The sequence below is a fragment of the Bombus fervidus genome, chromosome 2 (assembly GCF_041682495.2).
Source record: "Bombus fervidus isolate BK054 chromosome 2, iyBomFerv1, whole genome shotgun sequence".
Taxonomy (NCBI): domain Eukaryota; kingdom Metazoa; phylum Arthropoda; class Insecta; order Hymenoptera; family Apidae; genus Bombus; species Bombus fervidus.
In genome coordinates, this window is record NC_091518.1 from 8,205,638 (window position 1) to 8,222,132 (window position 16,495).

The following is a 16,495-nucleotide window of genomic DNA, read 5'->3' on the forward strand; positions in this document are numbered from 1 at the left end:
AGTTTATATATACATCTATGTTTATATGTATGTAAGTACATATATACCATTGATCGTTTTAGATAATAAATGCTGTAAACATGCTGTAAAATAAAAATAGGGATAAATAGAAGCCTTTTAAGTTTATGTAATATGTAAATAGCAAATCTGAAAGATCCTAAGAAGTGTATCAAAAAAGGTATAGAATCCAAAAATGACAAAACATTATTTCATTTTATACGAATTTTATTAATAAAGCTATTATATCATCTTTATATACTGTAACATTTGAATACAAGTTTATTTTAGGATAAGTTAAGTTAGTAATTTTGTTATATACGTATACAAAATAATGCAAAATATATAAAATCAAATTCTATTTGTTTGTTGCTCATATTCTGGAAACATATAAGTTGTAGAGTTTTCTGATTTTAATGCCACCCAATATCGATAAATGTTATATATATGTAGTATCGGGGAAACACCCTGAGAAATTAAGAAGATCTACTTGACTATGGATCATTCACGTCTGTGAAACCTGTGCGTGCCGGGTATACGGGAGCCATGGTATAAGGCTTAGTTAGTTGAGTTAGTTAGTTGAGAAGTGAGTGTTGTCAGGTTGCCAAGGAGTGTGGTCAGCGTGAAAAAGAGTGTTGGAACCGTTGTAACGTGAGTGACGAATGGTGACTACGTACATGTAGATTGACGGTGCATCATACTTGATTTTGTGTTGACGTAAACGATATTAAAACCTACTCTCTGTACCCCTCGGATCAATCTTTGTTTTTAAAGAGCTATTTAATTACTTCCTTCCCCTGACCGTGGCTACGGTCAGCGACCCATTATATCACTTCGAGCCTAAGCCCACTGTCATTAATCTCGGGCACCCATACTCGGATTAATTCATAAACAACAAACAAGACTTGGGACCTTTCCAAACATTCCAAAAGAAAGGCCCCAATGTCCTTTCATCTCCGACATATATATATTAAAATGTCACACCAACTTTTAGATTCTCCTGCTTGATCATCAAGTGACATTAAAATCAGAAAACCGACAAAAATGTCATAATCCACAATTATGCTTGTTTCATCTTTAGTTAAAAAACACAATGTATTGCGTTATCACATTCTCTGCAATTTCCGTATTATTACCAAGAAGTGAGGTAGTATATTCAGGTAGATTACGAAACGAACTATAGTAATTGTGCTCGACAGAGATGTAACAGGTGCAACCACGCTGCATGTTATTCATAACGAACAGTGCATCGGCATCTCGAACATCTACGCATCTTGATTTGCAAATAGCTATGCACAGTTGCAACAGACTTACGAACTAACATTATAATAAGGCCTCGGAACACTTAACTCGTCCTTTTATATTTTACAACTTGCAAGATTTCTACGTTGAAAAATACATTGTCAATTTGCCAATAAGTTACTTTCATACACAAACTTATTATTTATATCCTAAATCTTATTATTTGTATATTGCTATATTTATATTTATAAATTTGTTAATATTTTCTCTTATTATACACATACTTATTATTTTTTTGCATCGTAGTAATTATTATTACGCGTTTTCTTATTATCCGAATGATATAATTTTATTACAATTGTTAAGTCGCAAATACTGAATTTATTAAAAATTAATGAAGCAAAGATAATTGTTCAGAATCAATTAAGTAGACCGTAATTAAATGTATGAAGCAAGTTCAATACATTGTACATTATACATCGCAACATTACAAAAAAAAGTTGTTAATTCATAAATTTTATTAGTACTGATTAGTATTTTCTCTCAGCTATAAAACGAGTTATACAAGACCTACGCTTACTCAAAAGATATATCTATACCCACATCCACTCGTTATTCTCAATAAATTGCAGACATTCAATATTTTATTAAGTTTCGTTATCCACTAACAGCTCATCAATAAAGAAAGTTTGTTATTAATCGAAGAATTAGTATATCATAAAGAGTATGTGTGTATAGCAGCATCGAGCAGATGTTCAAAATCGTTTTCTTCTTTTTTTTTTTTTTTTTTTTTTCAGAAACGAAGCATCACACGTAAAATCTTTATTCTACATCTTCGACTTGTTTTCTCACGATTGTATGAAATAGATACAATGGCTCATAAAAGTATTTTACAACTACTATTTTTATGGTAGAGAAGCCTAAAACCAATCTGAAAATATACATAGAAGTTATTTACAAACATATATTTAATAAAGATTAGCACACAGTATTAATAGCCTCCTTAGGTATGCCTAGAATAAGTCTCAAAAGTGGTTCCAGTAAATATTTAGACTTATTTTATACATATGGAAAATGGACTGTTTAAATACTTTCATGATTTGTACAAAATATCTACATACTTGTGTTAGGTATTTTGTAATATCTATGTATATTTTCAGATTTGCCAAAAACTTTACCAATATAACTATGACAATCGGATTTTGTTACAATACTAATGACATTTCAAAATGTTTCTTACAAGACATATAGTATATTCATAAAAGGTGTCTTCTACAAGAATATGAATACCTTCATGAACAACTGTATAAAAAGAATGCCGTTACTTGACTCCTATTTTAATCTTCTAAAACCTTTCCTGTACTTTCTTTGTACTTGAGTAGACGCAGTGCCTCGTTGTACTTGAATAGGTGCACTAAAACAACACATGGTAACTTATGGAAAAAAGATCCTGCTATTAATGTGTAGAATAATTTTATAATTTGTACATACTTAAATTCATAAACACTAAAACGGAACGATGGTCTAGTATTTGGAGGATTAAAATTAAATCCTTCAGACTGGATTGAAGCAGGTTCCTAAAAAGGAAGTCATATATTAATCATAATAATGTTAATAAAACACAATCATTAACATAGTTGGTATCGCGAACCTCTAATATACTACAATACAATTTTGTAAATTTCTTTCTATACCACTGTAAAAGAGCTTTCAAAAATAGAAATACAATAACTCTTACAAGTATCAGGTCATTGCAGTATTCGAAATATTACTCTTCTGTATATTTGTTTATAATAGTGTTTATCAATAAGTCATGATAGTCATATCTTATGATAGTGGCAATGGAATTTGAAAATATTACGTATAACATATATAATATTAGGTTGTCCGAAAAGTTTCTTTCGTTTTTTAAGGAAATAATAGATGCACAACATTTTCTGTTTTATATTATTTTACTGAATTTTGAATGAAACGAAAGAAACTTTTGGGACAGCCTAATCTATTGCTAAAAGATTTTTACGAGTGTTCAGTGTGAACAGAAGAGTGTACAAGGGTGTACAGAATATAACAGAATAAATCGATCATCGAATATGCTAGGAATATTTTCAGTGACTTAATACTTTTAGTTTACTTACAACTGTACAATCTCCTGGTGACGAATCAAAATTAAACGCGCATTTTAAAGGAATAGATGATGAAGTAGACAATTGTTGACTTTGCGTAACAGGTTGCAATGTAAAAAATGAACTTCTAGTTGTACATTGCGGAAATGCTGCTAGTTCCAGATTAGATCCATTAAATGTATAACCGGGGGAATCAATTGATGCTTGATTCTGAATCGATACAGCAGATTTGATATTCGTAGAAAAATTGAATTGAGTCCTAGGCATTCCAGCGGCTTCAGTAGGAATGGCGTTAAATATAAATGTTTGATGTACATGTATAAGAGGCGTTGACTCGCTGGTAGACATTGTAACAGTAATATTATCAGATACTATTGATGTCGCTGACAATGTGACAAATACAGCTGGTATTGCAGTTGGCATCCCAAGTGTTATATTGCATGTTGTTTCTTTTTGGTTTGTTGTTGTTGAATCGCAAGCTGTAGGTTTATTTTCTAGCACTGGAGAAGTGCAAGATTTACATGAAATTGCGCCACCAAATTCACATTGTTTATTAGATAAACTAAAAGTAGGTAATGTTAAAATTGATGATTTGGATGTTGCAGAATTATGCAAAGTTTGTGATACAGTAGGTACTTGGAATGTTGGACTTGATAATGTTGTCGTTGTTGCTTTCCAACAGAAAGGCGTAGATCTATTCTCTGCGTTATCACATGCTGACTCTTTACTTTTTGACGTTGGAAAAGTAAGAAACTGACTCGTACTTGTGTCACCAAATTCATATCGTTTCTTAGATAAACTAAAAGTAGGTGATGTTAAAATTGATGATTTGGATGTTGCAGAATTATGCAAAGTTTGTGATGCAGTAGATACTTGGAATGTTGGACTTGATAATGTTGTCGTTGTTGCCTTCCAACAGAAAGGCGTAGATCTACTCTCTGCGTTATCACACGCTGACTCTTTACTTTTTGACGTTGGAAAAGTAAGAAACTGACTCGTACTTGTGTCACCAAATGCATATTGTTTCTTAGATAAACTAGAAGTAGGTGATGTTAAAATTGATGATTTGGATGTTGCAGAATTATGCAAAGTTTGTGATGCAGTAGATACTTGGAATGTTGGACTTGATAATGTTGTCGTTGTTGCTTTCCAACAGAAAGGCGTAGATCTATTCTCTGCGTTATCACACGCTGACTCTTTACTTTTTGACGTTGGAAAAGTAAGAAACTGACTCGTACTTGTGTCACCAAATGCATATTGTTTCTTAGATGAACTAGAAGTAGGTGATGTTAAAATTGATGATTTGGATGTTGCAGAATTATGCAAAGTTTGTGATGCAGTAGATACTTGGAATGTTGGACTTGATAATGTTGTCGTTGTTGCTTTCCAACAGAAAGGCGTAGATCTATTCTCTGCGTTATTACATGCTGACTCTTTACTTTTTGACGTTGGAAAAGTAAGAAACCGACTCGTACTTGTGTCACCAAATGCATATTGTTTCTTAGATAAACTAGAAGTAGATGATGTTAAGATTGATGATTTGGATGTTGCAGAATTATGCAAAGTTTGTGATGCAGTAGATACTTGGAATGTTGGACTTGATAATGTTGTCGTTGTTGCCTTCCAACAGAAAGGCGTAGATCTACTCTCTGCGTTATCACACGCTGACTCTTTACTTTTTGACGTTGGAAAAGTAAGAAACTGACTCGTACTTGTGTCACCAAATGCATATTGTTTCTTAGATAAACTAGAAGTAGGTGATGTTAAAATTGATGATTTGGATGTTGCAGAATTATGCAAAGTTTGTGATGCAGTAGATACTTGGAATGTTGGACTTGATAATGTTGTCGTTGTTGTTTTCCAACAGAAAGGCGTAGATCTATTCTCTGCGTTATCACACGCTGACTCTTTACTTTTTGACGTTGGAAAAGTAAGAAACTGACTCGTACTTGTGTCACCAAATGCATATTGTTTCTTAGATGAACTAGAAGTAGGTGATGTTAAAATTGATGATTTGGATGTTGCAGAATTATGCAAAGTTTGTGATGCAGTAGATACTTGGAATGTTGGACTTGATAATGTTGTCGTTGTTGCTTTCCAACAGAAAGGCGTAGATCTATTCTCTGCGTTATTACATGCTGACTCTTTACTTTTTGACGTTGGAAAAGTAAGAAACCGACTCGTACTTGTGTCACCAAATGCATATTGTTTCTTAGATAAACTAGAAGTAGGTGATGTTAAAATTGATGATTTGGATGTTGCAGAATTATGCAAAGTTTGTGATACACTAGGTACTTGGAATGTTGGACTTGATAATGTTGTCGTTGTTGCTTTCCAATAGAAAGGCGTAGATCTATTCTCTGCGTTATTACATGCTGACTCTTTACTTTTTGACGTTGGAAAAGTAAGAAACCGACTCGTACTTGTGTCACCAAATGCATATTGTTTCTTAGATAAACTAGAAGAAGGTGATGTTAAAATTGATGATTTGGATGTTGCAGAATTATGCAAAGTTTGTGATACACTAGGTACTTGGAATGTTGGACTTGATAATGTTGTCGTTGTTGCTTTCCAACAGAAAGGCGTAGATCTATTCTCTGCGTTATCACACGCTGACTCTTTACTTTTTGACGTTGGAAAAGTAAGAAACCGACTCGTACTTGTGTCACCAAATGCATATTGTTTCTTAGATAAACTAGAAGTAGGTGATGTTAAAATTGATGATTTGGATGTTGCAGAATTATGCAAAGTTTGTGATACACTAGGTACTTGGAATGTTGGACTTGATAATGTTGTCGTTGTTGCTTTCCAACAGAAAGGCGTAGATCTATTCTCTGCGTTATTACATGCTGACTCTTTACTTTTTGACGTTGGAAAAGTAAGAAACTGACTCGTACTTGTGTCACCAAATGCATATTGTTTCTTAGATAAACTAGAAGTAGGTGATGTTAAAATTGATGATTTGGATGTTGCAGAATTATGCAAAGTTTGTGATACACTAGGTACTTGGAATGTTGGACTTGATAATGTTGTCGTTGTTTCTTTCCAACAGAAAGGCGTAGATCTACTCTCTGCGTTATCACACGCTGACTCTTTACTTTTTGACGTTGGAAAAGTAAGAAACTGACTCGTACTTGTGTCACCAAATGCATATTGTTTCTTAGATAAACTAGAAGTAGGTGATGTTAAAATTGATGATTTGGATGTTGCAGAATTATGCAAAGTTTGTGATACAGTAGTTACTTGGAATGTTGGACTTGATAATGTTGTCGTTGTTGCTTTCCAACAGAAAGGCGTAGATCTATTCTCTGCGTTATTACATGCTGACTCTTTACTTTTTGACGTTGGAAAAGTAAGAAACTGACTCGTACTTGTGTCACCATATGAACGTTGTTTATTAAGTAAACAAAAAGTAGTTTGTGTTAAAATTGATGATTTGGGAGCTGCAAATTCAAGGTTATTCTGTTTATGGATCCATTCTTCTTGGCATGTACGTGAAACTGGTTCAAGTGTTTGCGCAGTTTTTACATATTTATTATTTGACAATGTTAGAGCATTAAAAGCATTGGAAATAAGTAATGTATCTAATACTGTACTAGAAGTCTTAATCGCTGGAAATTCTGGCGTTGAGTCTTTCTTCAGATTTTCTGAATCTTGCTTTACATCAGTCTTTACATCATTATCTCCATTCCTTTGAAGTTTAATACTATCTTTTGAGATCGACGAAACTGTATTTTCAGCTATCTTTGCTTTATTTGTATTTTTTCCTCCTTCAAGCGTGTCGCATGCAAAGTTATTTTTAGATATTGTAACATCAGTCTCCTCTTGGCCATCTCTGTCAATATCAAATTTAACATTCGCAATATTTGCAGCGATAGATTTATTCGACGTTGTATCTGGAAATGATTAAATCCTGGTAGCAATATTGCAGTAGAGTTAACTATATTACAATATGGACAAAAATAACAGAAATAATCGAATTAAAAATTAATGCAGTGAACTGTATAGAAAATGTTTTATTATATATTTTAAAAATTCCTTTTATTAACCACATTTCATATTATATTTTGATTTCACATATTTTTATGATGTCCTCCTTTTTTAATTATCCTCGTAATATTATACAAATTCGGAGATTTTAAATTGTACAATATAGTAGGTCACATTAATATTCGGATCGTCTAAACCAAAATTACTTTTTAGAAATTGGACCAGAGGACTTGAATTTCTTGGAGAAGTTAAAAGGAGTAGATCACCAAATGATATGGAAGATAGACTTGGAAAAAAATTGCAATTAGTCGGGACTGCGAAGAAAACAGTAATGGTCATTTGTCTTGACATTTTTATCTAAACCTGTAATGATCATTGCAATCTTCTAACAATCGTAGGCTTATGTCGGTTATATACATGCTAGAAGTTTCATCGAAATCAATTGATGCAGAAAGATGTAAGAATCTTTAGATTTGTTACAGTTATAGATCGAAAACAGGTTTCGTGAAAAATTGCAGTTTTTGCCATTTTTAATATTTAGTTCATACAAACATTGATCCACGAACATTGAGCACACAAAGGGTTACTTAATCAAAATAGAACATATTTCACACCACATTATTTACGACAATTAGAAGCAGTTCAGTGAGCATTTAAAGGATTAATCAATTAGAATATAACACAACTTACATATGCACATTTAACACATAGTTAGACAAACAGAATACACAAATCTATAGTTATCAGTTATAAGTCAATATGAATGAGTTAATTCGAGATGAAACGCAAGATAACCGAATAAATAGCCAAGTATGATAGTTTGATAATGGAATCTTGAAGTAGATTCGTTGGTTCAATGTTACGCTACTTTCTTTTACCATTTATGAAAAAAGGAATTGTCAAAAAGATTGCAAAATGTATTATAATAAAACAGATCGTATTTTTTTTTACGGATTGGCAGTTGTGACCGATTTGTAGATTTGTTTATCAATTGCAGTAACATCGTGATGAATTGTGGGGATACACTCCGGCATAATACAGGCTCAGAATCGCGTAATGATAGAAAAACTTTTCCTCATTTTTTTTTTTTTTTACGAGATTTTAAGATCATTTTCTGAAAATGAAATTCTATCGTATGTTCTTTTATATTTTCTCTAATCGATACATTTATTTATTCTTTATAGAAGAATATTAAGGTTATTTGCTTTAAAATGCCCTCGTACTTACGTAACTCATTTTGAGATAGCAGTGACATGAGCATTAAGAATATGTTTTCACATACGGACAATAATTTAGTCGAGTAGCAGGTAGAGCTGAATTTACACTGTCCACTTTGAAGAATCACTACGGTTGAAACGATGATAAAAAGCCGAATTTATGCTGTTTCATTTTGGGGGAACACGAATGGAAACAGCGTTTATCCATCGTATTCGTCCAAAGTGAAACATAAATTCGCCTAAAGCGACGTTTTCCGATGAATTGTCCGCTGTGTTGATCCACAGTGAGACAGTGTAAATTTGAATTTACTTATAACTTGCAATTATGGGGAACAGCAGGTAATTCCAACATAGAAATTCTCCAACGATTCCAATCAAAAACCTTAAGATCCCTAATAGATGCACCTTAATACATCACCAACGAAACGATACATCACGACCTCAAGATACCCACAGTCAAAGAAGAATTATCCAAATTCAGCAATAGACATAGCACAAGAGTTAACAACCACCAAAACACTCTAATTACTCAACTACTCGACACGTCGTAATAGGTCCGCAGGCTAAAAAGACATTACACCTTAGACCTAAGCACTAGATTCAAATAGAATCAAACATATTATAAACACTTATTAATCATGTCATGGTACCGCGTCAGATAAATTTACTTAAAATTCCCTAACGAGAATTGATTGTAAAATAAACGCAAATAAAAAAAAAAATAAATTTATAACTTGACTAAACTACTGACCGCGTTTGACTGAACGTTTCTAAATAAAAAAGAAAAAAGTTGCTAGTGGGAAGCGTCGTTCGTGAGAAAAGCAGATTTCCCGTACCTCCTCGTAGTGGGTGGGAGATTTAAGGACTGTTAGAATAAAGACTGTTTGTCCGTTTGAAGGACCTTAGTTAACTAAATCCTAAGATTTATAGCGGGTCCTCAGGCTAGCTGAACATGTCCTGTGGAGATGCATCGCCATCTGGTAATCATCGTGCCCGAAGAATAGGGTCTGTGTGTGGCGAACCACGGGGCAGAGGTCATTGCAATGTTTACTGTCGAGTATCGCTACAACTATTTCTTTTTAAGGAGAGCTATATAATTATTCTATACCTCTATTAGGTAAAACGTTCATCCCGTGACCGCGGCTACGTTCGGCGACTAGTTTTCGCCTCGAGCCCAAGCTCATTATCGCAAATCTCGAACAATTATAATCGGGTTAACTTATAGAGATTAAAGTATTGAGGATTTTCTAAAGAGTTCCAAAGGAGAAGCTCGGTGTCCTTTCATCTCCGACATATTTATATATATATTGAGGTTTTCACGTATGAAAAATTAAATTTATATATATTCTATACAATATTCTCTATACAGTAACATTCGAAAGCGTTTTGCAGTAATATCTTCAATTGTAGTAGTGTACATATTCTTCCACTTAATTTCAATTTCGATTATGCTTTGTGAAAAAGCAGTAGTTTCTACACTAGATAAGAACATAAAATTGCAAATTTCACATTTTCAACATTAGCTGATAATTTAACAGATAAAACCAATTTTAACGAGCGTTCGATCTAATCTTCAGATCACGTGTTTTTCTATAAATGCATCGAACCACTTCGAAACAATGATGGAAAGTTTTTGCGATAAAATACAAATGTACATAAATATCTCGTTAATAATTACCTAAATCGTCTAACAATATAATCACGCGCTATCCATTGCAACACGAACCAAATACACTTAACTTTCAGATTGTAGAAATTTGATAAAACGTTTTACCCAATATATAATTCGTTACATAATTTCGATACGAGATTAGATATTTCTTGTTTGAAACAAAAATAGCAAATAAAAAGATTGATTACTCCAAGTAACTTTATTTGAAAATAACGCTTGAAAAAGAAGTATTATTGCTAGACTTGCATTTAATATCGTGCATATAATACATACAATCTCGCCATTACTAGTTTTCTTACACGTTCTCCAGGAAGTAGGTATTTAAACTAAATGCTGCGAGAAAGAATGCTTGTCTCGTGAACGATTTAAGTTTCGAAATCTGTGTAAATTATCGCGTAGCATATAAAATAAGGTATGTGAGATATTCATAAACTGATTTCAGGGAATTTAACACAAAGTTATACGTTAATGCTTGAAAAGGGGAAAGTTTTTTCTCGAGTCAGATTGTATACTATCGCACAAAAATTATCCTTTACACCACATTAACATTTAGATACATTATTTCATTATATATTTCGTCATATACTTCACAATATATATCGCAAGATATATTTTACTTACAACATTATTGCAATGATTTTATTCTTTATAATCATTATTGCTATCTATTTATAAGTATTAGGATATTCGTGTGAAATTTGACAATTAATATGCATAACCAAGTAATATACCAGAATATGTAATATAAAATATGAATTATCAAGAAATGGATTAGTCGACCGAGATTTTATATTCACATAAAATTGTGTTTTAAGATACACAGTAAAAATTTATTAAATCTGCAATAACATAAGTAAATTAGTATAATAATTACGCCCCCCCCCCCACAGTCTTCTAATCTAAATCTCATAGATAAAATTTAGAATAAATTAAATAAGAAGTTTCGAAAAATCTGCACAAAATCTAAATCTGTACTGCAAAATCGTTTACAAGGTGCATGAAATTGAATAACAACAAATGCAGTAATAATATGCTTACTATATGATAATAACATAGCAAGTAGCAAAATTGAATGCAATAATTAACGACAAACATAACAAGTACAGGTAATGATGAAGATAAATTAATTTCATTATAGGAAATTGATGGGATTATTATTATAATATTGAATATGAATTCTTTATTTTGAATAAGATAATAATTTTTTGACGTTTTAATAATTTCGTAATGATTCTTCAAGGACACTTAGGTTTTCATAAGTTTTTTTTATATTTATTTATTTGGATTTTTTACAATTTGTCCAGAAGGACATTTGGTAAAGTATTATATCTAGGTGGAAGTGAATAAAAAAAAAAACAAAAATAAAATATAGCATGTGGGTGGCTACCCCCAGCGGGGTACCATCGTCGTGTTTGCTAGGTTATATCCTTTGTGAGGTCTGTTGGGTGTTTCCTTTTTAGCCTTAGTTTTCATAAGTGTGCTAATAGTTATGAACGGGAGCTTATGATAGTGTATTATGGTAGTATTGAGTTGCAGAATTGGATATTTTATTGTTACAAAGAAATTTAATGACTTATAATACATGTATGTATATTATACATATATTACATATATTTATTACTGTATTATATTATAGTATTAGTCCTTTAGTTTTAGTACATATAATTATGTACAGATGTATTTCATTATTATTTGCTGATGTAATTATTGATACGAACAATACCCAAGTATATGTTTGCAGTTGAAGAATTAATTATTACAGAATCTCTAATTTGAAAGAATGCAGAAAGATATATATTTATTCAGGTGGAACAATATTCATGATCTTTATTATTGAAAAAGGAAATGACGAGAGTAGAATTAGATATTAAAGACTGTATACGCAACAATAGCATGCCAATAGCTTTTATTGTACCATTTCGAATATTTATCAGTTTCATTTTAACCAATTAATTGTACTCATCTTGTTCCGCGAGCGAGAGATACGGTCTGAAAGCGATTTCAAGAAATAATATGTATTGATGAAGTTGCAGGAGTCCGTGAACTTACGCTACTGTTTAAGAAGATAAGAATTTAATTGAACAATTAATATAATTTACGTAACAGAATCTGATCTGAACGCTCCAGTTACTATCGTACTAGTTTAACCGTTGCCTTCGTTTCCAATAACCATTTTGCAGTTAATACGGCGTTAACTATAAATATAAAACTAACGGAAACAAGTCCGATAAATAAGTTTCTATTTATCGTAGAGACACTTTTATTGATGTAATAATTATTAAAATATCTTGAATATTTTTAGGTGATTTCACGTTGAATTCTTATACTATGTTAATTATTTTTATAATTTCATTTGTAATCTATTAATTATTACAATTTTTTTTATAATTCACATCATTTACTTATCAATAATATTTATAATAATATTGTATTTATAGTAATCTATACAAAAGTATTAAAAATATTAATTAATTAAACTAATATTATTCATTTCTTACAAAATATCGTGCATTTATCATCTGCTTAAAAAGGTTTATACCTTTAAATCTGTCAGCTTATTCCTCTTATCTACTATTTTATAATCAAAACCTTTTTTAATCAGCGAGTGATATAAAAGTCAGAGTATCAACAGAAATCCACTTATATTTTCTCACGTGATCTGTAATTAGAGGTAACTTAGTACCATGATTGATCGCCACACAATAATTGGAATTATAAAAATAAGATTATTTATAAAGAGAATAAAATTAGTGTAATTAATTCAAAATCATAATTTTATTTTTATACTTCCATGTATAATTCGTTAATTATTATAATAATTTTAAAATTTCGAATCACTTATTAATCAATAAATAATCGTTGTATACCTATCTTGTAGTTTTATCTTTATATCATCATTTCGTAATGTCTCCCATATAATTTACGATAATATATTATTGTATTTTTATGTTAAATAATGTATTGTACTTATTATCTTGCAATATGATACGATTATGTATTATAATGCAGTCACTGTAACCGTGTCATTTTTTGTTTGCAATAATTAAATTGTGGACGTTTATGCACATTAAATTTACAAGAAACATATGACATATACGCATATAAAATATGCACAATATATGTCAGCAATATGTTCAATATAAGGTAATATATCGAATATTATTCACGATACAATATTTAATAATCGATATTTAACAATACTTCTACAATTATTCTGGTATGTACAGTTTGTGCGATAATAAATTATCAGGTTTTTGCCCAAATTTGCAATTGTTAACTCAAAGTTTATGCAGAATGAGGATGTAAAGTTGAATATTGACTATTATATACATATAAGATGACAGCTGAATACTGTTGAAAATATTGATGATACAAAAATATGTTAAGAAAATCAAAAATACTGTACGGGGAAGAAAATTTAGTGTAATTGAATTTTTTATACGAGGGCATTTCAAGTTCGCTACCTTCTTTTATAAATACATATTTTTTATTACATATTTTTTGCTACACATAATGATGAATTCAACGACTATATTTCCTCAAGGTCATTCAAAATCAATCTAAGTCACGGAAAATTTGGTGGTCGATTTTACGAAGCCCACAAGGATTCTCTATTGCTCGGTGCATATTTCCTTGTTCCTTTGATTTTGTTAGTTATGGTACACGGTCGCTATTTACGGGGTTCCGCGAAAGAAAATCTACGTGGGCCATTCGTTTACCTTCTCGGTACATTATATCAAAAGTAAAATTTTGTAAGTAAGCCCACCACCTGTAAACCCCCTCATTTAGATTCACTTTATTACTGGCTGCCTTCAATGAATTACAATCAGTAACAACAAGAAATTCCCGTCCATGTAGATAGTGGCGAAAATGTTTAACGGCGTTTACAACTGCCAACGTCTCTAGTTCATACGAATGATACCTGAATTCCGCGGGACTAGTTTTCTTACTATAATATTCTATTACCCGGTTTTTACTGTCAACCTTATGCATCAAAAAACCTAAGTCGTTAGTCTTATTGCCTTTGGGGGAAGGTTTTTTAAGATTTTCCCATTGATCAAGTCAAATCCTGGTGCTTTACTTGTCTTTGTTGCCTCAATTAAGTTTGTAACTTCTTGCGCTGTTGTGCTGAGTATGGTGCAGCGTTTATCAGTTGTGTTGCTGGCATTTTCCACTTCTTCATTTGTTTGCCATCCAGGGATGCTGTTATTAATTTCATACGGCGAAAATATATTTTGTAGGTGCTTTGAGAATTCTTCTGCCTGTTCTTCGTTGGTTCTAGCCCATGTGTTGTCCATTTTTCTGATTGCTGGGATTGTTTTTACTGTTTTCTTATTTTTGTTAGTGACTTTCCATAGGGAGTAGTCGGTATTCTCATGCGCGGATAGTGATTCGATGAATTTTGAGAATTCGTTATTATGATGTTCCCTTATTTTATTCTTTAGTTCCTTTGCAAGTTTATTTAGGTTTTTCTTGTTTTCTCGTGTTCTCTGTTTTTGCCATTTTGCTTTCGCTTTTCTTTTTTTCCCTGATTTTGTCTAGGATGTCCTGCGAAATAATTTTTGATTGCCTGCTATTTGTTTCATAGGTGGTGGTTGCCCACGCTGCTTCCTGTATTATTTCTGTCAAAGTTGCTACTGCCTGCTCAATGTGTTCAGGTGTTTTCAACGGGATATTGCAGTTGATTTTGTTTTCGATCAGTTCTTTGAAAGTTTGCCAGTTGGTGGTTTTATTGCAAAGCGACTCTGACTTGTTATAAAGTAGTGGTTTGCTTGTATATTCTATTATAATTGGTGTATGGTCGGAGTTAAGCTCGAGGCTGGTTGTTATTTTTAATTTGCTTACATTTAGCCCTTTTGTTACTGCAAAATCCAACAGGTCAGGTATTTTATTGGGGTCTGTCGGCCAGTACGTTGGTTTTCCTGTAGATAGTACGTTGAGGTTGCTGCTTCTAATGTATTTTTCCAATGTTCTACCTCTCGGTGTGCTAATTCTCGAACCCCATAATGTGTGCTTTGCATTAAAGTCTCCTGCCGCTATATATTTGTCGCCTAAGGATTGGAAGTACTCTTCCCATTTTTTAAGTGTCATTTTGTGTCTCGGAGGTGCATATACTGCTGACATCTGGAAGTAATTGTCATTGGTTTGTATTGTGACAGTGGTTGCTTGTAGGTGTTCTTGATTTGTTTGACTATGTAAGTGATGCTTGATGTCATTTTTTATTATTACTGCAGTTCCTCCATGTGCTTTACCTGAGGGATTTGGTATCGTATATGGTGTAGTACGGTATTTTCATGTAGTTTTTTAGGGTGAAATGTGTTTCTGAGACAAGTAGTATATCAATATTATTTTTATACAAAAATATTTTAGTTTCGTGGGCTCGCTGTTGCAAGCCATTGGAGTTCCAGACTGCTATTTTCAAAATGTCCATCTCTATTTTTTACTTAGCAAGTTAGTAAGTAGTTGTAACATGATTGTTGTTTGTTGTGCTTGTTGTCTTAGTATTGTGTTTAGATCACTTACCATTTTTCCTAACATTTCCATACCTTTAATGGATTGTTTGAGCATTTCTTTGATGTCTGTAACGTCTTCGATGTTATTGTTTTCATTCTGATTGATTGCAAGCGTTGGTTTGCTAATGTTTTTAGTTACTTGTGCGTAGCTTCGTTTACCTTGGGGATCTATGTTTCTGCTTATAGCGTTTAGTTCCTGTTGTGCTTTCAATGTTGTTTCGTTATCCGTTATACTTTGTTGTGGTTGATGGTCATTGTGTGATCTGTTGCGAAGTGGAGGAAACAGTTTACGTTGTATTTGTTTCCTTATTTCACATCCTTTGTAGCTGGCTGGGTGGTTTCCGTTACAATTATAGCATTTAACTTGTTCTATTTTTCCTGTGTATGGGCAGTGTATTGTTAGGTGATTTTTTGCACATTTAACACATGCCGGGCTTCTGTTGCAATAATTTTTTGTGTGTCCGTATTGTTGACACCGCATGCATTGTGGTATATCTTTTTTGTAGCGTGGTGGTTCCACTGTTACAATTGTATTTAGTATTTTTTTGATTTCATAGATTTCCTTGTTATTGGTTCTGGGTTCCAGTTCTATTAAGAATAGTGGCAATGGTTGCTTCGTATCGTATCTTGTCATATTGTTTATTGCTCTTGTTTCATGGCCAATTTTTCCTAATTCTTCACTTAATTTTTTTGTGTTAGTTTTTGGATGTAAACCTCTTATAACTATTTTATAGCTCCTTT

At 32.2% G+C, this 16,495-nt stretch overlaps 1 protein-coding gene across 1 annotated transcript in view; it reads right to left on the bottom strand.

The window, feature by feature from the left end:
* Positions 1–341: 341 nt before the first annotated feature.
* Engase (cytosolic endo-beta-N-acetylglucosaminidase) overlaps positions 342–16,495 on the bottom strand; it is a 44,406-nt gene continuing 28,252 nt past the window's right edge. Inside the window, exons 9-11 of the mRNA XM_072022034.1 lie at positions 3,375–7,258; positions 2,731–2,816; positions 342–2,653 (exon numbers count right to left, since the gene is read on the bottom strand). Of these exons, the coding sequence (XP_071878135.1) occupies positions 2,572–2,653; positions 2,731–2,816; positions 3,375–7,258 (4,052 nt within the window). The 3' untranslated portion in view covers positions 342–2,571. The remainder of the gene's footprint in view (positions 2,654–2,730; positions 2,817–3,374; positions 7,259–16,495) is intronic.